The 24069-nt window shown below is 64.6% G+C and overlaps 1 protein-coding gene across 1 annotated transcript in view; it reads right to left on the bottom strand.

Moving 5' to 3' along the window:
- SPEG (striated muscle enriched protein kinase) overlaps positions 1-13668 on the bottom strand; it is a 31592-nt gene extending 17924 nt beyond the window's left edge. The window contains exons 1-10 of the mRNA XM_062005167.1: positions 13636-13668; positions 10292-10331; positions 8525-8614; positions 7925-8306; positions 5354-6864; positions 4259-4402; positions 3385-3567; positions 1577-1788; positions 1231-1319; positions 848-1029 (exon numbers count right to left, since the gene is read on the bottom strand). Coding sequence (XP_061861151.1) covers positions 848-1029; positions 1231-1319; positions 1577-1788; positions 3385-3567; positions 4259-4402; positions 5354-6864; positions 7925-8306; positions 8525-8614; positions 10292-10331; positions 13636-13668 — 2866 coding nt within the window. The remainder of the gene's footprint in view (positions 1-847; positions 1030-1230; positions 1320-1576; positions 1789-3384; positions 3568-4258; positions 4403-5353; positions 6865-7924; positions 8307-8524; positions 8615-10291; positions 10332-13635) is intronic.
- Between the last annotated feature and the right edge of the window lie 10401 nt (positions 13669-24069).

The raw sequence follows: 24069 nt of genomic DNA, 5'->3' as shown, positions 1-24069 counted from the left end.
GGGTGGGGTGGGTACAGTAGCCCAGGGAGCTCAGGCAGCTGGGAGCGGGGAGGGCTGGGGGGAGCAGGGCACACACAGCACAGGGCAAGAGGAAGGAGGCAGCTGTCACTCATCCCCGCAGGCTGCTGCCCTGGCCTCGAGGGATGCCAGGAAGAACCTAGCTATCAGTCCTGAGTGCCTCCCCCACCCCATCAGCACACATATATGGGGGTCCTAGGAGGTCCACGGCAAGGCTGGGAAGGGACAGAAAGGGAAGGGGGCTGGACAGCCCAGTCCCATGCACATAGGCTCTTGACGGAAAGTGGGAAGAACTTCTCCAAGCTGCCCCATGCCTGGCACACAGCTTGCAGGCTGCCCAGGGCAGGAAGGGAGGGAGCTGTCAGCATGGCAGGGTCGGGGGACGTGTCCCTGCAGGGCCACCAAGGGCTAAAGCCCTCCCTGCGCAGCCAGTGGCAGCACCTGGCCCCAGCAGTAGGCAAGTGGGGAGACGCAGGGTTAAGCTGGGCTGCGGGGAGCTGCGAGCCCTTGGTCAGGCCAGTGCGGGCTCTGGCACAGCTGGGCAGTGGGACCCAGGGCTGTTGGGCTGCACCTCTGGATGGGGCAGCAAGGCAGCTTGCCTTCTGCTGCAGGACCAGCACCTGCGGGCAGCCCCAGGCACCCTGCTCCCCTTCCCTGCTCCCAGCTTGCACCTGCCTGCGCTGTGGCAGGGAAAGGCAGGCTGCCTGATCCCCTTCTGCAGCACCACTGAGGCAGGGTCTGCAGTGGCCCTTTCCCAACGCAGCTCATGCAGGGCACTGGAGCCAGCTCTCCTCTCGGGGCCAAGGAGGACGTGCTCAGGAAACTTTACCTCTGACCTCCAGCTTGGCCTCGCACTGCTTGGTGCCATACTCATTGACGGCCTTGCACGTGTAGAAGCCGGTGTCGGTGCGCTCCGCCGCCAGGATGTGCAGCGTGAAGAGCCCCCGCGCCCCCTCTGCCTCCTCTGCGTGGTGCCGGCGGCCGTACTTCACTGGCTGCCGGTTTCTCAGCCTGCTCAGGGCATGGGCAGAGCAGCACAGTCACGCCTGGGCCTGTGTTTCCAAGCTTGCCTGTCCCCAAAACACTCCTCTCCTCCACTCCCAACCGTGCTTGGGACAAGAGCTCCAAGCTGGCCATCCCCACATGGGGAGGTCACCATGCCTGTCCCTTCCTTCCCTACCTAACTGTGACCCAGCGAACACCGGGACTCACCAGTAAATGATGGGCTTGGGGTCTCCACGGACACGGACGCTCATGCTGACATCCTGCCCCTCCAGCACCGACTGGTCCGACAGGGACACCTGGGGATGGTGGGGTCAGAGAGCAGCATGCACCACCCACACCAAGCCCCGCATCCCACCACTGCACCCAGGCCTACACGTCCCCCAGCATGGCAGCAGCCCAGGAGTATCAGGGGAGCTGGGGAGGTGGAGGCTGCCCAGGCACAGGGAGCACCCCATGGCAGGGGGTAGGAAGGCTCGTCCCAGCATGTCCTGGCACTGGGGACCACAGGGCACTGCTCCCCATCTGCCAAGTCCTGGGGGGGTTGTCAGCTCACCTCAAAGGTGGGTGCAGTCTTGAAGGTGCTCTCCGGGGAGCCATGGGCAGCCCCATGCTCTGCTCTAGGTTGCAGCTTCATGGCCGGTCGGTGCTGGGGGGTGCCAGACTCGGGGAACTCTTCCAGAGGGCTCAGGTACTCCTCGTCCGAGGTGATGGGGCTGGCCTGGCCGAGGGGGGGTGCGGAGTTTCCATGCCGCTCCACGGCGGGAGCTAGCGGAGGAGAAGCTGGGTAAGGAGCCAGCAGCAGACAGGGCCGGGCAGGGGGGTCCCTACCACCCTGCACCCCAGGAGGTGCCCGGGGACACTCATCCCACGGCACACCCTCAGCTCGGCAGCAGCCAGCAGTGAAGGGGTGCCGTGCCGCGCTGGGGGAGGCGGTGAGCAGCACTCTGGGGGACGATAAGGGGACGAGATATCCCGCAAGGCGACAGCAGGGCTCAAGTGGCTCTTACGCAGCAGCCCGTGCTCCCATCCTTAAGCCGCCCGGATTCCTGGGATGGCTGTCCCGGCCCCAGCCGGCGAGGGCTGAAGGTGACATTGCCAGCCGCGTTCCCCCCGCAGCCCGCCCGCTTCCCGAAGGGTCGGACCCGCGGAGCCCACCCGGGGCCGCGATGGGGGACCCGCGGGGTGCGGGATGCCTGCGGGGGGCCGGGGGCGGGCGGTGGGCGGTGGGGAGCGGCCAGAGGAGCGGGGTGCTGGCAGGGCCCGCCCGTCGCTCCGAGGAGGCTGGGCCCCCTCCAGCCCGGCTGCCGGAGCACCCTCACCCCCCCCGTCCCCTCACCGGAGAAAGGACAGCGAGCTGCCCACTGCAGGGAGAGGGCTGCCCACCCCTGCGACGCCCGGGGGTAAGCCCCAGGGCGAAGAGCCTGAGCGGGCCCGAACCCCCGCCTCCTCCCTTCCCGCATTCTCCGCGGCCGCTTCCCGCACTCATGGAGGGACGCGGCCCCGGCGGCCCCTGACCCGACCCGATCCGCACCGCACCGCACCGCACCGTCCCGCCGAGCCGCCGCTGCCGCCGCCGGCAGGCCCGGGCGCGCCTCCAGCCCGCAGAGCCGCCGGCCCGCTCGGCCCTCCCCGCCCCAGCGCCGCCCGGCCGGCCCTCGGGGCTGGGCCAGCACCGCGGGGGAGGGCCGGGGGCTGCCGGCCCCCTGCCCGGCCCCCTGCCCGGCCTCCCGCCGCCGTGACCCCCTGCCCGGCCGCTACTGCCCCGAGGCGGGAGGCCCCGCGGCACCACGGAGCGGGCTGCGGGGGGACGGGAGGCGGGTTTGGGTGGTTCCAGCCCCCGGGGCTGCTCTGAGCCGCTGCACACTCCCCAGGGCCGCGCTCGGGATGAGCAGTGCCTTGGGACTGGGCATCCCCACGGCCAGCAGCGGGGAGGGCAGGCTGGGAGCAGCTTGGCGGGCAGGCTGGCTGTCCCCGCAGCTAATAGCTCGTGGGCAGAGGCGTCCTCGCAACTGGCAGGTTGGAGGCCAGGCAGGGGGATCCCTACTGCTTGCAGGCTGGAGGCAGGGGTACCCCCACGGTCTGGGGGATGGAGGGTGGGCTGGGCTACCCCCATGGCGAGTGGGCTGCTTTCCGGGCACCGGGGGATGCTCCCAGCCCGACCCCCTCCGCCCATGGCGCAGGAGCTCTCCGTGCTTGCCGTGAGCACGTCAGCTGCTTTGGTTCAGACAGAGCCTTGTAGGGTAAGGCAGCCGGTTTCTTCCCAGTGACAGCAGCGGCCGAGCTGGCAGCCGGCCTGCCCAGCCGCCATGCCGGCCGTCCCGCCGCCCTCCTTCCCTCCCGCCGGCCGCCCCGCGCACTCACCGGGCCGCACGCTGAGGATGGCACTGCAGCAGGTCGCCCCCACCTCGTTGGACGCCGTGACGGTGTAGAGACCAGCGTCGGCTGCCCGGGCGCTCCGCACGAGCAGCGTGTGACGCTCGCCCTCTGCCTTGATGGGCCGCGCGGTGCTGCTCCGCAGCGGGACCCCGTCCTTCCTCCACGACACTGCCGGCAGAGGCGGCGGTCAGTGCCGGGGCAGGACAGTCCAAGCGCCCCCGGGGGTCTGGGCGGGCGTCCCAGGGAGGCCTGGCCTGGAGACCCCCTTGGCTGTGGCGAGCAGCCACGGGTTCCCACGGCCCCCGATAGAGAGAGCGGGGCCGGCCCCTGGCTGATTCCTGGCATCCTCCTGCCCTCCAGTGGAGGCTGGAGGAGGGAATCACAGCCGCACGGCTCCCGCACGGCTCTCCCGGCTGGCACGGGCTTTGCCTGCCCATCTTCCTCTGACCACGTCCTGGCTACAGCGTGCCTAGAGACCATCACCCCTGAGCCCCCGGGAGGTAGGGGATGAGGAGATTCTGCCTCCAGGAAACCACCTGAGCCACCCCAGCAGCAGCCTGAGTATCACTCATCCCTGCCCTCGCTGTGCTCGGCTGCTCTTCTCCCGCTCTCCTGAAAACTCAGCACGGGGGAACAGTGGAGACCCTGCCCACACCCTGCCCTGGCGGGGAGCAGGGTGAAAGGGGTGCTTTGTGATGGGGGCATCACCTCCCTGAGACACCCAGCGCAGGGCTGCGTGTCCTGCTCTGCACACCTCAGGCTGCCCCGAGGGACGGCTCAGCCGGTGGGATGTGGACATGCAGACAGCCCTTCTCTGCCCCTCTCACATCCCCAACCCCCCCAGCCCGCGGTCACTCACCTTCTGGCTGAGGATTGGCCGTGACAATGCACTTGAGCAGTACCTCTGCCCCCACGACCACCGCCATGTCCTGGATGGGGATCTCAAAGATGGGGGCTTCCAGGGGATCTTCACCCGCTGAGACATAGGAATCATCAGAAGACTCTGGAGAGGGAGAGACAGGCCCCGTGGCTGTCAGTGGGCTGTAGCGAGCAGGGCTGGTGCCACACTGTGCTGTGTGCAGGCACAGCCAGGGCCTCATAACCCTCTACCCATTTTCAGCACCAGTGCGGCATCAGCAGGTTGCTGAGGCCATGCCATGGAGAAAAGGGCCACATCTGAGGGCACCAGGGCACAGTGCCTGCAGCAGGACATGGCAGGGCACTATGGGACAGGGAGCGTACAGCGTAAGGGATGAGGCAACAGCAGGGTGCAGAATGGAGAGGGTTGTAGAGCTTGCTATGAGCTGTCCCCAGCCCCCCACGGAGTGCTGGCTGCTCTGCCCTGACATGTCAGCATCAGCCTCCCAGCTCCCTCCCCTCCTGTGGCCCCAGCCATGGGCAAAGGTCCTGGGGCTGTGCCAGGAGCATCAGGCACATGGGCCTGACACTGGTCCTGACAGAGCAGAGCCTGAAAGGAGCTCTCAGTGCAGACTGGTCTCATCCCCCTGTGCTGGGAAGGGCAGGCCACCTCCTCCCCCTCCAGGCAAGCATCCATAGCACTCTCTGGGGACATGGGCTGCATGCCCCACTCCTGATCCAGACAGAACAAGCTGCAATGGGTGCTCTGTGCCACAGGGGCACCAGCCCAGGGCTGAGTGCCAGAGGTAAGTCACCCTGTGTCCTTCTGGCACCAGGCAGGAAGGACACAGACATCAGCCAGCACCATGACCGCAAGCACCAGCAAACTGGTACCCAGGCCGGTCTGTCTTACAGCGCTGGTCGGTGCCCATGTCCCCAGTTTCCAGAGCCGTGTCCTCCTGCCCCTCCTCTGTGCTCTCCGGCATAACCTGGGCTCCCCACACCTCCCAGGGGCAGATGGGAGGTCCCTCATGCAACTCAGGAGCTGGCTGGGACAGCTCGGTGCCTGCAGGAGGGCAGAAAGCCACGTCCCTACCTAGCTCTGGAGAGGTGGGCCTGGCTCGGCGCCCCTTCCCCTTGCTCCGTGTGCTTCTGCTTTCTTGAGCCATCCGGCCACTCTCTTTCTTCTCTGACACTTTCATCTGCTTTCTGTCCAGCTCTCTGCCCGTGCTGTGCTGCCCTGTCCAGCTCCTCTCCAGGCGAGCCTCCTGCTCCATTCCCGGCTTCGCCCAGGGCAGGAACCGCACCTCTGCGGGCGCCTCTGGCCGCCGGTACAGCCCGTGTGGCATGGCCAGTCGGGAAGCCAGGGCTTCGCTCACCACCCCGGGGGCACGGGCTCCGCTGGCAGGACCCCCGTCCGGGCACGGGGTGCCTTCGGCGGGACCCGCCTGTGCAAGGGCTGCCCGTCCCTGGGGGGTGGCTTGTGCTAACGGCCACTGCTCCTTCTTCTTCACTTCTCCGGTGCTTTCTTGCTGCAGACCCTTCCTGGCAGCCACATCCTCCGCCTGCTTGGCTGCCGTGCCACCCTGCGTGGGGGCTTTCCTCCCATGCTGCCCCCCCGGCTCCGGCTCCCCGTCGGCTCCCACCAGTGCCACGCTGGAAAGTGCCAGGTGCTGGATGACATGCGTGCTCTCCGCCGGCGGGAAGGTCTTTGGCAGCAGCGCCTTCCGCCCGCCGGCACCTTGTGTGGAAGGGGTACGGGGGGCACGGGGCACGGGGGCCTCGCTGGCCGCCGGGGGCGAGGGTGCCGGGGGGGGCAGCCCGGCTTTGCACAGCTCCTGGGAGCGCCGCAGCTGCTGCTTGGAGACCGTCCGCTTGATGCGGGTCAGCTCCTCCGCAAACTTGTGCTCGATGGCGTAGACGCGGCCAGCAAACTTGCCACGCTCGTCGAAGGAGGCGGCTTTCTGCCGGAAGGCCAAACGCCGGGACGCTGCTGTGCTGCCTGGCTCCCCGTGCCCGCCTTCCCGCACGTCCTCCCGCGAGCCGCCGCGGCGTGACACCGAGCTCGGCTGGTCGAAGGAGCGTGCCTTCCGCAGGCAGGGGTATGCGGGGGGGAAGGGGCTGTCCGCCTGCTCCAGGCTCCGCCGCCGCTCCTCAAAGTACTGCAGCCTCTCGAAGATCTTGGAGCCGGCGCGCACGAGCTTGGGGGATGCTCGGACAGAGATGCGGCCCGAGGCGTCGCTCATGGGGGTCTGGGGACGGGACTCTTGCGTGCTGCCCTGCGAGTACCCTGAGGACTTGGGCTTCTTGATCTTCTCCTCGTACTCCTCAGGGACGGTGTCCTGGTACTCGGCTGGCACTAAGGACTTCTTGCGAGGGGTGACGGGCGTGAAGGAGGGGACACCAGGGCCACGAGCGGCAGGCTGGGCCGCGGGGCCAGATGACGGCGGTGGGCACAGGCCGGTGCGAGGAGACGGCGAGCGGAGGATGGGTGGCTTGGCGGTCAGTGGCAGGGCGGCGGGCGACCTCGGGGGCTCGGTGCCAGGCTTCGGAGAGACACGGCCACTGTGGAGGTCTTCTCTCCGGTAGCCCCCCTGGGGGATGCTGCTGCAAGAGGAGAGATGGAGGAGTGCAGTTCAGAGCCCACCCTCACTGCCCGGCTGCAGCCCTGCTCCCGGCCCATACCACAGTGCCCAATGGGGCACGGCAAAGGGGGCAGGTGGCCAGGGCAGCCCTGCGACCAGAGAGCCTTGAGGGGCCTCAGAGAGTGAATCCGACCACTCAAGAGACCAGGGGGTGCCAGTGGGTTGGATGGGAGTCCTGGGCTGCTGTGACACAGCGGTGCCCCCTTGCCCACATGGGACAGTGGGGTGATGCTGGGTCACCCGACATCAGTTCAGTGGCGTGTTCTGCTGTGCCAGGGCAGCATGGCACAGGCCAGCTCTTCCCCAAGGTGGAGGGGGTCCCGAGGCTACAAGCCCTCCCTGCATGCACACTGACGTGGGTGAGTTCCCCACCCCCATGCTGCCCCATGGGGCTTGGCAATAGCAGTGCAGAAATCATAAGGTGAAGATGAGGTCCAAGTGGAACAAGCAGCCTCAAAAAAAAAAAGGGTTAAGATGGAGGTCTTGTGGTGATGGGGACCAAAGGCGGCGAGGAGGGACGGGGGCTCTGAGAACGTCAGCATGTCATGGGGAGGCAGTATGTCCCTGTCCCCTGCTGCCACCCCTCCATGGTGGCGACTGAGGGTGGCAGAGCCCTGCAAGTGTGTGTCCCAGGCTGCTGCGCACCTCCAGGGCCCACAGCCCCGGCTGTGCAGAGCCTCCGTGTCTGGGAGGGGTACGAGGGACACCCACGGCACAGCCTGCTTGTGGGATGCTGCAGCTTGTGCAATGGCACAGGGATTACCCCCAGTCCCAACCCAGCCATAGTAGAAAGGGACCCCACTCCATGTCCTTGCCTTCATGCGAGGGCCTGTTGTCTCCCTTGGGGAGCAGATTGCTCCCATCTCACGGGAAACAGGCTGCCTACTGCTCAGAGCCCCCATTCCTCATCCAGGCATGGCGAAGGCAAAGAAAGCGGCGGAGGGGAGGAGATGGCTGCGGCGGTTGGGAGGAGATGGCCCCAGCGTGATGGCCCCTCCACGTGCTTCCCCCTGGCTACTTACACGTGGAGCGAGAGCGCCCGTCCTCGGTACAGGCTGAAGGCGCTGCCGTAGGGGTCACTGGCCACCGAAAGGCTATCCTCCGACCCCCAGCTCGTGCCCACCAGATTAGCCCGTGATGCCCGCACCAGCGGCTCCACGCCCAGGTGCCGGACCTCGGCGCCACGCGGGGCCGGTGTGTTTGCTTGCCTTGGGGTGCCCTGGGGTTGCTGCCAGGCAGTGGGGCGGAGGTAGGGTCCCCGTGCCAGGAGGTTGCCATCCGTCTCCTTCTCCACCACGGTCTGCTGGCTGCCCGACCAGCTGGAACGCTCTTCTGCCTGCGACAGGGCCAGCACCGAGGTTGGTGTCGTGTTCATGGAGGCGTCCACGAGGGTGTCGGACCCACCTGGAAGGAGAGAGGTGAGCCGACAGCGGGTACCTGCAGGGATGAGCCCAGCGCCCTGCTTGGGGACGGCTGAGCCAGCCGAGGGGCCTGCTGCCCCAAGCCCTCCCCTCTCTGTGATCATGGATCATGGCTGCCCCCACCCATGCAGAACCCCCAAGCTGGGCCAGCAAACTCCACGCCTGGGGGCCTTGCCCAGGAGCTGAGTGCCCCCCACTCACCCGTGGGGGTACTGAAGGCCGTCTCATCCTGCAGCTCACTGCGCTGTGTCACCTGGGGGTCGCTAGGCTCGTCCTCGCCTGTCTCCGAGTCTGGGGAGGGGGTAGGGGGGAGAACAAGGGGTGAAGGGCACACAGGGACAGTGAGCCGGGCTGGTGCTGCATCTTGCAGACCAACTGGCTCCAGAGCTGGGAGAGCAGTGCCCAGGCAGTACCAGGGCAGAGGGTAAGACCATGACTTGCAGGGAGAAGCTGACAGCAGGGAACCAGGAGCAGGGCTGGGAAAGTTCACCGGGGGAAGGGCAGGAAGGGGAGGGCAGGCAGAGCGGGTAGGAGCTGAGTTAGACCAGGCAGAAGTGGCATGGGGCCGGGCAGGCAGGGCAGGGGCATGGTGGCGGCGATGGGGCAGGACAGCAGCTGGGGCACAGGGCCCACCCTGGGGATAGGGCTGGCATCAGGCAGGGGTCTTCCTACCGTAGCTTTGTTTCCTGCAGGAGCGGAAAACTTCGCTTCCATAGGGGCAGCAAGAGAGAGAGAGACATCAACACCCGGTTATCGGCCCGGCCTGCAGAGACGCGGGGGGCAGCAGGGACAGACCGTGTCCCCAGCATCTCCCCATGCTGCCACGGGGCAGAGACTTGCCGGGCCAGCATCGGGGTGGGCCATGCCAGCTCAGAGAGCCTGGCACTCTGTGCCAGGTTTCAGGTGCAGGCATGAGGCCAGGACTGGGCTTTTGCCCATCTCAGATCCCCATAAGGAGCACTCCATGCCCTGCCCGGCCCCAGTGACAAGGGCCAAGCACCCACAGGGTGTGGAAACAGGTCTGGCACCCCACAGATTTCCCCGCCGAGTCTCCACTCTGCACCCACATTTGCTGCACGCCACTCCAGCCCTGCATGCAGACCAGACTGTCCTCGCACATACATCATGCTGCCTGCACAGTGCATGGCACAGCTCCCTGTGCCATGGCCACAGCCTGCTTGGCAGGACAGCCGCCTCCTTGCCCCAGAGCTGTGGGAGCTGCCCCGCAGCCTGACCCCACTGCTGCAGCACTCGCACATCCCCATGCTCTGCAGGGCACCACAGCTCAGGGCTGGACCCCCAAGCCATGCCCCAGTTGGGTGCCCCCGCGGGTGCTGGAGCACATGGACAGGTGTGTCCATGTGCAAGCACTTTCCTTCTGGCGCATATACAGTGCCATCAGTGACAGGAGCCGCATGATACAGCCGTGCCTGACAGCACGATCCTGGTTGATAAGGCAGGGATGCTCAGGGAAGAGTCGGTGAGAGCTTCCCCACAGGCAGGATGCAGCCAGGGCAGATCAGCACCACCCCAATGTCCCGTCCCTGGAAAGCCAACATCGTGCGGCCAGGAAAGGACAGACTTTTCTCCCCATCATTTCCCAAGCCATCACAAGCTGCCACAACAGATCCCCACAGCAAGTGACATGTCACCCATCCCTCCACTGCACTGCCATGGTGTGGTGGGAGGCCACACTGCTGCCCCCCACCCCAAGTCGCCTCTTCACAGCCTGACACACCACCAGCTGCCCCCTGCACTGCCATTCCACCAGGCACAACAGCCTGGCACAACCAGAGCTGCAGGGCCGGGAGCAGCCCAGCATTGTGGGGGACATCAGGAGTCCCCAGCTGACCAAGACCCTGATTCAGGGCTGGTGAGATGCAGCCCAGCCCTGCCCAGCCTCTGCTGGGAAGCACAGTGGGACTGGACCCCACCCCGGAGCACTTGGGTCCTGGTAACTCAACGCACCATGCGTGAAGCGCCCAAAGCGCCGTGAGTGGCCGGTCTTCTGCAAAGGAAAAGAGAAGAGAGTGTTACCCATGACACAGCACCCCACGCCTGCTCACACACACACACACTGCTGGCAGGGCACACATCCCATCCTGGGCATGTGCCCTCACACCCACCATCGCTCACACACACACATCTCACGGCTGCACACCCACGGGGTACCCACAGGCACACACCCCCGCGCACGCAGACAGGGATGGGTGTAGGTGGACACATACAGCGCATGCCCAGTCGTGCACACACACCCTCACACACACCTGTGCGCACACACACGCACACTCCCCTTGGTGATGGAACTGTGCACCCAGCCCTGCACTGCTCCCCATGCCAGGGGGGCGACACTGTGCACCCCAGCCCTGCACCACTGCCCATGCCAGGGGGGCGACACTGTGCACCCCAGCCCTGCACCACTGCCCATGCCAGCAGTGTGACACTGTGCACCCCAGCCCTGCACTGCTGCCCATGCAAGGGGGGTGACACTGTGCACCCCAGCCCTGCACCACTGCCCATGCCAGGGGGGTAACACTGTGCACCCCAGCCCTGCACCACTGCCCATGCCAGCAGTGTGACACTGTGCACCCCAGCCCTGCACTGCTGCCCATGCTGGGGGGTGACACTGCTGCCCATGCTAAGGGAGAACCAGCCCTGAGCAGTCCGGCACCACCTCGGTCTTTGTTCCAGCAGGTGCCCAAATGATCTACATCCCCTTTGAAGTCACTGCCTGTGCCAGTGTGGGGACTGGGCCAGCAAAGTGTCTTCCAGGCACTGGCCCAGACACCATCACAGGCACTGGCCCAGCATAAGGACAGCATTCCCCATCCCTGGCAGAGGCCCTGCCAGCTGTGAGAAAGGCTGCCTAGCACAAGTGGTGTGGGACTGGCCTGTCAGTGGGGCTGGAGGCATGGGGGCTGTGCTCACCCACGCTGTCTGGGAAGGCAGGCAGGGCCCAAGTATGGAGCAGAGGTTCCAGGAGCTCCCTGACAGCTTGGCTGCCCTCTGAGCCACAGCTCGGGGCTGAGCACCTGCTTGCCAAGGGAGGGACCAGCCGAGGGCAACTTGGCTGCTAGGCCTGGCATGCACGGACACCACCTTCCAGGAAAGAAGAGGGATGGGGTGATCTCCAAGGCAGGCAGCAATGGAGATGCAATGTGCAGGCAGGCATCATTGGGCTGCCAAGACTGAGCATCCGCCCTGGCCAGTCTGGGCGACGAGGTATCCCCAGGACACAGATGCCCACTCCCAGAATGGAGCCCAGGGCTTGGACTCACAGCTTTCTTGAAGCCCTTTGCTCTGCCAGCCCCTCCTGCCTCCCCACAGCTCCCAAGCAGGGTCATGGACAGACAGCCCCAAGGAACAGCTGGCCCCTGGGGACAGCCAGCCAAGCACAGACAGGAATTAGTTGCCCTTGGCAGGGCATTGGGCCCATTTTGTGTATCCTAAAGCTACTGCCACTGCAGCAGCAGCCCCTGCTTGTGGGCAGGACTCGGGAGCTCCCCCCAGCCCCTTCCCTGCATGCAGTGCTGGCCAGAGGGCAGTGGCTGCACGAGACACATTTGTATTCAGGCTGAGCCAGGCTTCACCTCCCCTCCTCGGCTGACTGTGCTGGTTCTGGCTGGCAGCCCGTCTTCCAGGCCAGGCAAAGATAGATGAGTGATTAACTGCACCATCGGCGGATAATTCCCCCATTAAAAAATGAAAATGCAATTGAGTGCCATTATCGGGTGCTCTGCTGGCTTCCCCGGGGACTGGCGCCATCAGCTCCCCATCAGATCTGCTCACTGCACCCAAGGAGCCCGGGCTGGGCTCCATCCCCACAGCTACAGGGGCCTGAGCCCCCTCCCCTCTGGCCCGCAACAGGTCCCTGTGCGATGGGGCAGTCCAGAGAGCCCTTGGGCACAGCACCCACTCACAGCTCGTCAGGGGGTAAGCAGTGGGTGAAGCAGGGTCACCCCCAAGCCAGAAGGTGGAAAGGGGGCAGAAGCGGCTCAGGGCTCACTGTGGGACTGGGGACTGGGCGAAGGGGCCAGCCAGAAAGTGTGGAGTGGTGCTCCCTGCATGGGATTTCATTTTGCACCCTAGGAAAAGCAGGGAAGGAGCCCATGCCCACTCAGCTTGGGGTGGGGAGAAGAGCTGGCTGGGATCAGCCCTGAGCTTCAGCCCTGCCACACAAGGCAGCTGGGTGAGACTGGGTGCTGCCTCCTTCCCCTATGCCAGACACAGATCCACTACCTTGCCCAGGCTGGGGTCCCACCTTGGCCATCCCTAACCGTGGCCATGGGGCCAGAGCAAGGCTGGGGGCAGAAGGGGCTCTGGTGACTGTGGAGCACAGCCCTAGCAGTGTGACACTGCCTGGCACATGGAGCCCAGCACCACATGGTACTGGTGCTGCTCATGTGAGACAGACAGATAGGGAGCAGGAATGGAGTGAGGTGGGGAGGCAGGCGGTGGCTTGCCCAGTGCAGACGGACAGCCGCTGTGTGTGTCCTCATATCCCCCACACCCGGCCAGCAGTGCCAGACCCTGCCCCACAACCCTGGGCTTGGTGTCTCCAAGGGCAGATGGGGCTGCCAGGCACTGAAACCCACCCTGCCGTGGAGGGACCCCTCTATGCCTTGTCCCCCTGCATCCCTGGGGGCACTTGTGTGCCCCGGTGCATCCTGCACCCCCGGGGAGGAGCTGCGGGTGCCATCCCCTCCCCGGCCTCAGCCGGGCCATCAGGCCGGGTGACGGCGCGGACACTGCGTGTCCCAGCCGGGGGGAGCCGCGGGGTGAGCCCTGGGGGCGGGGGTCATCATTCCAGCGACACCCTCCTCCCTCCGCCGAGGCCAGGCGACGTCCTTGCTCGCTGCCGGGCGCAGGGCGTGCGGCGGCCCCGCGGAGGAGCCTCGCTGTGCCAGGCATGCTCCTGACGCGGAGGGGATGACGCATGCAAAGCCTCGTCTCCAGCTCCGTGACCACCGGCAGCGGGGCTGGGGGAGCCATGAAGCAGCCTCCATTTGCCTCCCCGGCTCCGGAGGACAGAGAGGGGCGAGGGTGGTTTGGGGGAAAGCCGCCGCCGGGGATCCCAGCTGAGCAACCTGTCCTCTGCCCCTCCTGCCCGGGCTGGCGGGACCGGCGGGCAGCTGGCGGGGCGGCGAGCGGGGCTGGAGGCGGCGGTGGGCAAAGCCCTGGGAAGCCCCGAGCGGCAGGGCCGGAGATACCTCCCCCATCCTCATCCCCGTCCCCATCCCGACGTGCTCCCGCTCCCGGCGCTGCCCCCTCTCCTCTCGGCGCCCGCCGGCGCGGCAGTCCGGAGCCCTTACCTGGAAACGCTTCTTCACCCAGATCTTCTTCATGCTTCTGCAGAGCCCCGCCGGCCCGGTCACAGCGGCTCAGGCCCGGCAGGACGCCAGCCCGCTCCCGGCGGGGTCGCCGCTGTCAGCACGCCGGGGGCACAAGCGATGCGCCGAGCATCCTCCACCGCCGGCGGCCGCGGACGGCGGAGGGAGAGGAAGGGGCTCGCCAGGTTGGGCTCTCCGGAGGGCTGGAGCTGTGAGCATGAAGCATCACTGGAGTGCTCCTCCCTCCATCCTTCCCCCGCCTGCCTCCGCCTCCGCCTCCCCGCCAGCCCTGGCACACAGTGACAGCGGCGGGGGACAGGCAGGGCACAGGTGGCGGGGGGCGAGGGCGGCCGCTAGCTTTGGCTCCACGAGTCGGAGCCCCACGGGCAGCCACGCGGCTGTACCACTGTCCCTTGCCATCGGGGCATCCTGCCCCACCGCCCGGAGCATGGGCTGCTCAGCGCCGCAGGCACAGCCCACCACTCACCGCGGCCCCCACGCACAGCCCGACAGGGACAACAGTAACACGAGACACCGTGCCGGCGCTGCCCAAAAGTGCCCCAGGTGGAGCATGGGCAGAGCTGCCCCGACCCTGCCCACGGCAGCAGAGCCAGTGTGCCCTGGCACTGCCCAGCCAACATCCAGGATCACAAGCACTCTGACAGTACCCCCCATCTCCTGCATCCCACAGCCACCAGCAAGGCAGAAAGGTCCTCTTACCATGGGTGGTGTGCTGACCCACATGCACACAAATCAGAGCTGATATGGGCACAGACCTTCACAGCAGCTCCCCCTGGCCTGGCACTGCCCACGTCACAGCATGAGACCCCCTTGCAAACAACACAGCCTTCAGTCTCAGGCACCCAGGGACCTTGCACCGTGTCCTCAGGGTGCCTTCTGACTCACACACAATCGCTGCTCAGCCCTGTGCTAGCATCAGTGCTTTGTGGCTGGTGGGGACACAAGCTTGACCTGGGGAGGTCGGTCATTGTCCCTGTCCATGCTTCTGTGTGACACACAGAAGACCTCCCCATGTCCTAGGCTGAGAACCCATGGCACAGCTCAGAGCAGGTCTGAGTGCCTGGGACTGAGCTGTGATGGGGTTCCAGCTACACCAGCTGTCTGCAGAGCATCCCTGGGGACACTGCTGGAGCCCCTCCCTGCAGCGCTTCTCCCTGTGCTGCTCACCAGGTGCCCCACGCAGGGCTTCACACAGCCATCACTCTCCCTACATTGCTTGGCAGCTCCCGCAGCTTTTTCTCCACTTCCCCTCCCAGCCCATGACTCCCAACGTGAGGCTTTTCATGGCTCCATAATAACTTGCAAATTATCCAGTGCAAAAAGAGCTGTTTATACAACATTTCTGACAGTCCCACAATTCAAGTGATGCTGCGGGGTTTCCGTGGAGACCCCGCACGTCAGGCGAGTCCCACAAATGCCAGAGTCGCCACTAAGGGAATCTCCTGTTGGAGCCAGGGGACTCTGCTGAGCCTCCCAGCCCAGGGTAGGGACAGGGATGGGCACCCCTGAGCCAGGTATGGGCTGTGGGATTCATGTCTGCCAGGGTCCCCATGATCAGGGTCTTCCTCACCCACCCTGTGCATGCAGGTGGTCCTGCTGCAGACCTACCTGTGCCTTTTTTCACTCTCAAGTGGGACAAAAGCCTGGTCAGAGGTGCCGGGAAGGAGCACTGAGGCTGGGGCTTGGCACGTGGTGGTGCCCAGGCAAGGGTGCTGCCAGCCCAACACCTTCAGAGACAGCCCCAGGGCTGGTCTCAGGGAGAGATGCCCAGCCAAAACACAGTCATTCGGGTATTCTCTGACTGACACATCTGCTGCCCCATGTGCCAGCGACACTGGGCAGGGAACAGGGGCCAGCTCAGCCCTGATATGGACAAGGGGCATTTGGCACCCATTGCCACCCAGCTCCACTTTTGCCTGCAGAACACACAGCGGGCCCCAGCAACGCAGAGAGCGCACGCTCAGAGTGCAGCGTTAGTTACACTGCTCAGAGAGCAGCGGCTCCCCACACCTCGCAGGGCCTCGCCAGCAGCCCTGCACAGCTCCTGCCTCAGCACCGCAGCACCAGCCAGCCAACAGCCTCCTGGCCCAGCCAACAGCCACCCAACCCAACAACCCACCCAGCTGGCCAACAGCCACCTGACCAGCCACCAGTAACCAGTAACCATCAGTTACCCAGCCCTGGTCACTGCCCAGCCAACAGCCACCCAGCCCAGCCACCAGCCACTTGGCCGTGGCCATCAGCCCCCTTGTCTTGGTGCTTGAATAATTGATGACAGCAGGTACATGCAGTCGTCTAGGGTAGAAGATCTGGACACGAATCTTTCACGTGTTTGTGCCTCCCAGAGCTGCCATGGGCAGGCTGTGGGAGGTAGGGATGTGCTGAGGGGCCTGGGGAGGTGGGGAGCATCCCCAGCCCTGTTCACAGGGAGAAATAAATGCAGCAGGATGGCCCTCATGGGGCAGGGCAGCACCACAGCAGCTTTCTGACCCCAGGAAGAGCAATGCTCTGCTGTGACCCCTCTCCCGAGGGCTTGGGACACCCCAGGTGCCCTCCCGAGCATTGCTTCCCCTTGCCACCACTCAAAGGATGCCCAAGCACATGGTGCCCACTGCAGGTGAAGGGCACAGGGACACAGGACAGCGATGTGACCTTGGGAGCCCAGACACGGTGCGGGATGGCAGGAGGCATTTCATCCAGCCCTGCCAGCCCTGCTCGGAGCACCACCCCTGCCTGGCTGCACGCAGAGGGCACGGGCTGGGGGCAAGCAGGCAGCAGTGCAGGCAGCAGGGTAGAAGCAGCCTGGCACTGGGGGACAGGAGGGGCAGTGCGAGTGCTGGGCAGCCCCGGGAGGAGGAAGAGGCCACTGCTGCACCACGCAGCCCCGAGCAGCAGTGCTATATTTACCCACCTGCAGGCCCAGCTCTCAGCCTCTCGCCTGTAACACAAGCCCTGCAGCCTGCCAGAATCCGAGGGGATGGCACATTCCTCAGCAAAAATAACCGCCCAGCAGCGGGTGAGAGGGCAGGGGTGGAGGTGACTGACTGGACAGCTGCACCCAACCCTCTGCTTGCCACAGAGCAGCCCGCACAGGCCACAGAGCTCGGTGCAGGGATGCAGCATGGTGGCCACCACACCAGACCTCTGCCCAGGTACCTGCGGGCAGAGATAAGAGTACGCATCCTGGGCACCCTGCCTGTGGTACCCGCTGCCACCCTCAGTGCCATCCCCTAGTGTCACCCCCAAGGTGAGGGAACAGGCGTGGCCCCAGGATGCATGGCTGTGCTTGGGGACTGGTGATTGCATGGCTGGTCCATCCACTGGCCCAACTGGCAACGGGCATCCTGAGGAGCAGATCCAGCCCTGCCCCTCTGCACTACCCGGTCCCAGTGATCTGTCCGTGCGCTGACACCAGCACTCAGGTGGCACTGGCCACACAGCTCTGCAGGGGCAGTCCAGGGACAGTGCTCACCCTATTGAAGGGCACAGCAGCTTCGGCATGGGGATGCCTTCCTGCATCCCAGGCTCTTCCAAGATGTTGCTGTGCCCTGGGGCTGGAGGAACAGCCAGGGGAAACTGAGGTAGTCTCACAGGAAGGAGGATGTGGCAAAGGGAGGCTTTAGGTGCTGTTCAGTCCCTGAGTAGGGCTGGCAGGGGATCCAGAGGAAAGAGGCTGTCAGCATTAAACATGGACACAGTGCTGTAAAGTAAGGGACTAAAACTGGGCACTGAGATGAATGGCCAGAGGTACTGAGCCACCAGGGACACTGTTAGTGGAGCCATCCCCACTGGGGTGCCACTGCCATCACCACACACCACCAGCCACAAATGCATGCCCACACTGCCCGCCTAACTCTGGGCTGGATGGGAAGAGGCCATGCAGGGCCACTGCACACAGGCAGCTCCTGCTCCCTTCCCTGCCCACAAACCCAGGCGGGTGCAGGTTGTTCCCTGGGCAGAGGAAAGGTTCCAAGGCAATTTGATTGCTGAGTGCAGGTGGAAGCAAGCGCAGCAAGACGCTACGCTGGGAGCCCAAGACAGACACATCCAACCTTGAAACAGGAGGCAGCCCTGTCAGGGAGGATTGGGCAGTGCTGGCACAGCAAGCAAGGGCTGGTCTCTGAAAGATTAGCTCGGGTTCTTAAGAGGTGATTTAATCCGTTTTACAAGGAAAAAATTCAGGAGATGCAGCTGAGAGGTGATACAGGCTTTAGTGATCCTGGGGGGATGGAGCTACAGTGGGGACTGGGCTGGCTGGAAGTGTTTAGAGGGTCACTGCATGGACCCAAGAAGACCTTGGAATCAGCCTGGAGCTGGTGTGAGAAGGGAAACATACCCCACCTTTGCCCATGGAGCTGGGGCATGAGGGAGAACCTGCAGCGGGAGAGGGGCAGAGTGGTTGGACACAGCAGGGCCGGCACGGCCCCAGGAGCCCCCGCACCCGCCTGCGCTTCCCACCCCCCACACCAGGCACTGACGCACTCGGGGGACCTGAGAGAAGAGCAGGAGAAAATCATTAGTGGGGTGGAGCGACAGATTCAGGGCAAGGGATTAGAGGAGCTAAATCAGGCTCGTGCGAGCAAGGGGGAATGCTGAGCTGGTGCAGGAGAAGCTGCCGGGGCTGAGCATGGAGCTAGGCAGCACAGAGCCTCCCCAGCACACGGAGTTCCCTCAGCAGTGACCTGAGCCACCTTGGGCTAGGCTGATGCGGGCCCCACAGGGATCTGCAGCCTAGCCCATGCACCAGGGAGAGATGGTGGAGGGACCATGTTCTGTGCCCAACAGAGACCACAACCCAGCAGAAGCAAAGGGAGCAGGAGCACCCCAATACCTTTAGACAGAGGGACCTGGAGCTCGAGCCCAGAGAATGGCCTCACTCTGCCCAGAGACTTTGTACACAACCCTCTTGCCCTATAACTGGCCGATGGCCCAGTTCGTGGGGCCTCTCCAGGAACAAGGACGAGGTGTCCCTGCCTAGCACAGCGATAGAGCAGCCACCAGTGGAACTTCCACAGTCCCTGCGTCTTGGGTCTTGGAGGAGACTGTGGGGAGCCCCCAAGCAGCCAAGACCTCCATGTTGGGGGCTGGCAAGCCACAGCCCACATGCTGGCAAGGTGTCAGGGCAGGCGGGAGCAGAGCAGCAGCACAGCTTCTCCATTTCACACCGTGATCCCAGCTCACCACTCATCTGCCTGCACAGAGAAAATGGCCTCAGGACAACAACCTGATGAGTGCCAGTGCCCTGCAGCGGGGCCAGGCGATGGGGCTAGACAGTCTCACACATCCCATCACTTCCACACCAGCAGCTGGCAGGACATGCTGGGCACTGCCACAGCACACCACGAAGACTGCTCTGCCTCGGGACAGGAGCAAAGCCACGCTGGGAGCTGCCATGCCTCTCGCCCAAAGCCTGGTGACCCAGAGCCTTCATAGCTCCAGAGCCAACTCTGCCCTGGGGCTGGCTTTTTGGGAGGCTGTTTGCTCAAAGGCAGCGCACCCACAGCCGAGGGGCCACCAGGGCAGGGTGACATTCACCCCACACGTGAGGCAAGCCTGGGCCCTCTGTCCCTCCCTCTGCTGCTCCAGAAAGGCAGCGGCGAGGACTGGCAGCTGGGAATCGGGAGCAGGGATGCGTGCGTCAGCACAATGGGAACGGGCACCTGGGGAAATCAAGCGGTGCCGCACTGCTGGGCACAGACAGGGGGGCCCGGGCCGGCAGTGCCACGGAGGGGTGCGGTTGCATATCAGAGTGTGAGAAAAGAGTGTGTCAGCCTCTCATCAGCCCCCCTAGGCCAGGCTGCTCCTGCCCTGTGAGGCAGTGCACGTCTCCCCCTGTCCCAGCACACACATTGCCATGCAGCCAACTGCAGTGCCACAGTCCACGAAGGGCCCGTGCACGGTGACCCCACACAGGCCCATTGCAGGTCAGGGGTCCCTGGGGATTCTATGAGGAGGGATCTCTCCAGGAATCCCTGGAAATACAGGAATACGGTATCATTAGGACCCCTCCTGCACACTTCTCTGCTCCCGTTGTCCCCCCATCAGGCTCATGAGCAGCACGTACAGCTTCCTCCATCCTCCAAACACTGTTCTTCCAGCCTCCTGGGTCACACAGAGCAACTCCCTCTCTTATTCGGCACCACAAACGCTTCTTCTGTACCCCACTGACACACAGTCAAGGTGCAGCCTCCCCAGCACGCCTCCTGTGCTGCAAAGCCCTGAGCACAGCTCCTCCCCTGGAGCCTCAGGGCTCAGCACCACCTTCCTCATGCCCTGTCCTCACCGTTCCGATGCAGAAGGCACAGCTCGTATCTCAGAACAATGCCAGCTGCCAGCACATCAGGTCTGCAATGCCCCAGGGTGATGGCATCCATCCTGGGGCAGAGGGGGCCTAGCCCCGGACCTGCCTAGCCCCTGTGCAGGATGAGGCCCAACCGTACAAGTGCCCGCAGCAGCCCTCGTGTGAATCCTGTGCACCAGAGAAGCACGCCCGGTGCAGCAATCAGAGGCGATGAGCACAGGGGCTACCACAGGGCTCCGGAGGACCAGCAAAAGTTGACTCCACCCCTGCTAATGAACCCTCAGGCTCCACCGACCCGACGGCCCAGCCTCCCGCTGTGTTGGGCTCCTGCCCCGGCCCCGTGCCCCGGCCCCATGCTCGGGGGATCGCAGTTCTCCCGGTGCAGCCTCAGTGCCTGGTGCAGCTGTGGTGGTGATGCCACGGGCAGCTGCCGCACTGGGGGAGCTTGTACGGGGGCACCAGGGAGTACTGGGGACCGTGTTGATGGCTGTGAAGGGTGGCTTTGCCAGTTCTGTGCATCCGAGCCGCATCTCTTTCTCTCTCTCTCTCCTCCTGCCCCTCGCAGGCTTGGCATCACATGCTCCCAACACCTCCGTGCCCAGCCCTGGCACTCTGCCTGGCTTGGCAGCAGCCACTGCAGCCACATGCTCGCTGCAGGCCGGAGACCTTCCCCGGTGCTGCTGGTACCGGGCACCGCAGCCTGCAGCAGGGCCGACACAGCAAAGCCCAGCCCTGGCTGGCCCCAGCCACAGCATCACAACGAGAGCCTGCAAAGCCCCGCTGCCACCCTCGGCAAACCTGTGCCCACAGCCGTGCCAACCGAGCCATGCCAGCAGACACGCTGCCCTTACCTTCCATGTCGATGATGGCCAGCACAGCGCTGGTCATGGCCTCGCCCTGCTCATTCTCAGCGACGCAGGTGTAGACGCCGGCATCCTCCTTCTTGCTGTCCCGGATCCAGAGGGTTCCATACTCCTCCTCATGCAGGGCCAGCAGCTCCTCGTTTCGGTACCAGCGGAGGCTGGGCCGGGGGTTGCCCACCACCACCACCCTCAGCCTGATGTCACAGCCGGTGCCAATTGCCGCGTTCTTCAGCTTCCGCGCAAAAATCGGTGCCGCCGGGCGAGCTGAGCCCTCCTTGGCTGCCCCCAGCTCGGCCGTGACCTTGGCACGCTTTGGGGGGATGCCGGGGCTCGGCGGGGCCGCCCGGGGCTCCCCACCAGCCCTGCTCGTGCCACCACGTCCCTGCGCTCGGTGCATGCTCTGCAGCTCCCGCGCCCACGACCCCCGCCGCCCCAAGCCGGCAGCACCGTGCCCCTCTTCTTCCCCCGCCTGCAGACTGGGGGTGCTGGGTGCCTGCCAGGGGAGCCGGGGCAGAGGCGGCCCCCCTGTCCAGGTGCTGTCCGGTTCGGTGCCTCCCCCCCGCCGGCTGCAGCCCCGAAGGTCGCAGCGCCACGGGCAAGCGAGGGGCTATTTTTAGTCGTGGACTCGAGTTGCTGCTCGCAGAGCCACCGCTCACCGAGCACTCGGTGCAGCGCGGCGCCCACACCCCATGCTCTGCTGCTACCCCGAGCCTGCCCTGCGCCTCGGCACCTGCTCCTCCGCCGGCCTGGGGCAAGTCCCACGGGTGCTGACCGCTCGCTCAGCCGTCCCGGCGCTGGGGCCGTGGCGTCCCCCCCTTCACCCGTCCCGTCCTGTCCCGCGCAGCCCCCGGCGAGCTGCGTTCCCTCTGCCCCCTCTCCTGAAGTGGCAGCTGCCTCTGATATGTCACATTCCTTGGCCGGGCTCCCCCTCTCTGCACCCGCCGCCGCGGCCCTGCAACCCATCTCCACTTGCAAAGATAGAAAGGGGCCAGCGCCTTTCCATATTAGCAGTGAGGCTCAGAGGGGACCCAGCCTTCCTCCTCCCCTTCCCCTTCTCCGGCCCTGTCACCGGATCGGTACAGAGAGACCCTGGAGGCATGTGGAGGGAAAGGACACTGTCATGCTTCCTGCAACGCGAGAGCCCGGGCAGCAGCCCGCCTCACAGGGCCCCTTCGCCCCATCCCCAGCAGATAGCCGAGGCGGGGATCCCTGCATCCCTGCTGGCCCCAAATCCACCCTGCCAGAGTGAGGTTCAAACACAGTGAGACCCCATTTCTCTCCCTGAGCCCCTGCCTGGCTGCCTTGGGCAGTGTGGATCCCAGCCAGCCCCCCTTCCAGCCCTGTCCAGAGCAGGAGCAACCCACTGTTCGGGTTTGAGGGGGCTCCATAAGAGCTGCCACATCCTGTGCTCCAGGCAGTGAGCAACCAGGGATGCCTCTGCCTCGTGCTGCCTCACCACCCCCGGGCTTCCCCAGCTCCTGGCATCAGCGAACACATCACGACACCTGGCCTCAGCCTCCCTCGCCTGGGGCTGTAAATCTGAGAGAGCAGGACGCAAGCAACACAGCACACTGCATCCCAGCTTCAGACTAGTCCTGCCAGCGCTGGCACAGCCTGTTGCCACCAGCTCTTGGTGAAGCAACACCTGCGAGGAGGAGATCGCAGGATCCCTTCCAGTTGGGTGGCCATGCTGGAGCGGGATGCCTTCCCTGCCAGACTCACAGCCCGGCTCCAGAGACCCCCCAGAGTCTCCAGAGGCTGGGAGAGAAGACCACGAGAGGTTTGAGGGGCTCTTTCGTGCCGGTGCTGCCCTGAGGGCAAAGGATTGCTCTGCCCAGGTCGGAGCCCTGGCCCAGCCAGCTCAGGCAGGCAGGGAGGGAGGTGTCATTCACCCTCCGGGCAGCCGTGGGGACCATCTTCGATGTCACAGGGCCACCTACTGGAGACAGCCCTTGAGATTCAACACCCCCACCCCAGCCTGGGACTGCCCCACAGACAAAACTGAGGTTCGCTACTCTGGCCTCTCCATCAGGGACCCCCCAGCCACCTCCTCACTGCTGGCAGCAGCACCTGTCTTGTCCCCAGAATACATCCCCCCCAGGTCCACTGCCCTGTAGGGCTGGAAGAGACCTTTAGAGATCATCTAGTCCAACCTCCCTGCAGAATCAAGTCCCACCTAGATCAGGTCACACAGGAACACATCCAGGCAGGTCTTGAAGACCTCCAAGGAAGGAGCCTCCACACCCTCCATGGGCAGCCTGTGCCAGGGCTCCCTCACCTGACAGTGAAATAGTTTTTTCTTATGTTTAAATAGAACTTTTTGTGTTCCAGCTTCATCCCATTACCCCTTGTCCTGTTGCTAGATACAACAGAAAAAAGTGCTGCCAAAACCTCCTGACACCCACCCTTTAGATATTTGTAAATATTAATGAGATTCCCCCCTGATTCTCCTCTTCTCTAGACTAAACAGCCCCAGTTCCAGCAGCCTTTCCTCATAAGGAAGATGGTCCAGTGCCCTGATCATCTTGATGGCCCTGCACTGGACCCTCTCCAGCAGTTCCCTGTCCCTCTTGAGCTGGGGAGCCCAGAACTGGACACAGGACTCCAGATGAGGCCTCACCAGGGCAGAGTAGAGGGGTAGCAGAATCTCCCTCGACCTGCTGGCCACACTCTTCTTGAGGCATCCCAGGATGCCATTGGCCTTCTTGCCCACAAAGTCACATTGCTGGCTCATGGTTAGTTTATTGTCAACCAGGACTCCCAAGTCTCTCTCCAGAGAGCTGCTCTCCAGCAGGCCAATCCCAGCCTGTACTGGTGCAAATTGGCACCTCCCAGGGTAGAATCACCCTCAGTTTCTCTGCCCTGTGAAGCGCTGGGCCTTGGTTTCCCGTACTGCATCCCCCATTGCTGAGGCAAAGGAGCCAAAGCCAAGAACTCCACACTCCAACCAGAGAAAGGGGGGCACGTGTTGGGGGTGAAGAGGGTGTGCGGGGTAGGTTAAGGCTGGAGGTTGAGCCTGGGGTGGGTGAAGGTATGGAGTGGTGAGGCTGATGCTTTTCCAGGTACCAGGGAGGAGGTGGATTGGGATGAGAGGGATTCTGTTTTCGGGGGTTTGGAGAGGTCACGGGCATATGTAAGTCTGGGGCAGGGCTGGCCTGGATGATGGCAGAAAGGAGGTGGCTTGTGGGGCTGAGAGTCAACAGGCTATGATGTGAGGTCTTGGGTGTATAG

This window comes from Colius striatus, chromosome 11 (assembly GCF_028858725.1).
Source record: "Colius striatus isolate bColStr4 chromosome 11, bColStr4.1.hap1, whole genome shotgun sequence".
Taxonomy (NCBI): domain Eukaryota; kingdom Metazoa; phylum Chordata; class Aves; order Coliiformes; family Coliidae; genus Colius; species Colius striatus.
Note: the sequence above shows the minus strand (reverse complement) of the source record. Positions and strands in the feature narration are given on the sequence as shown.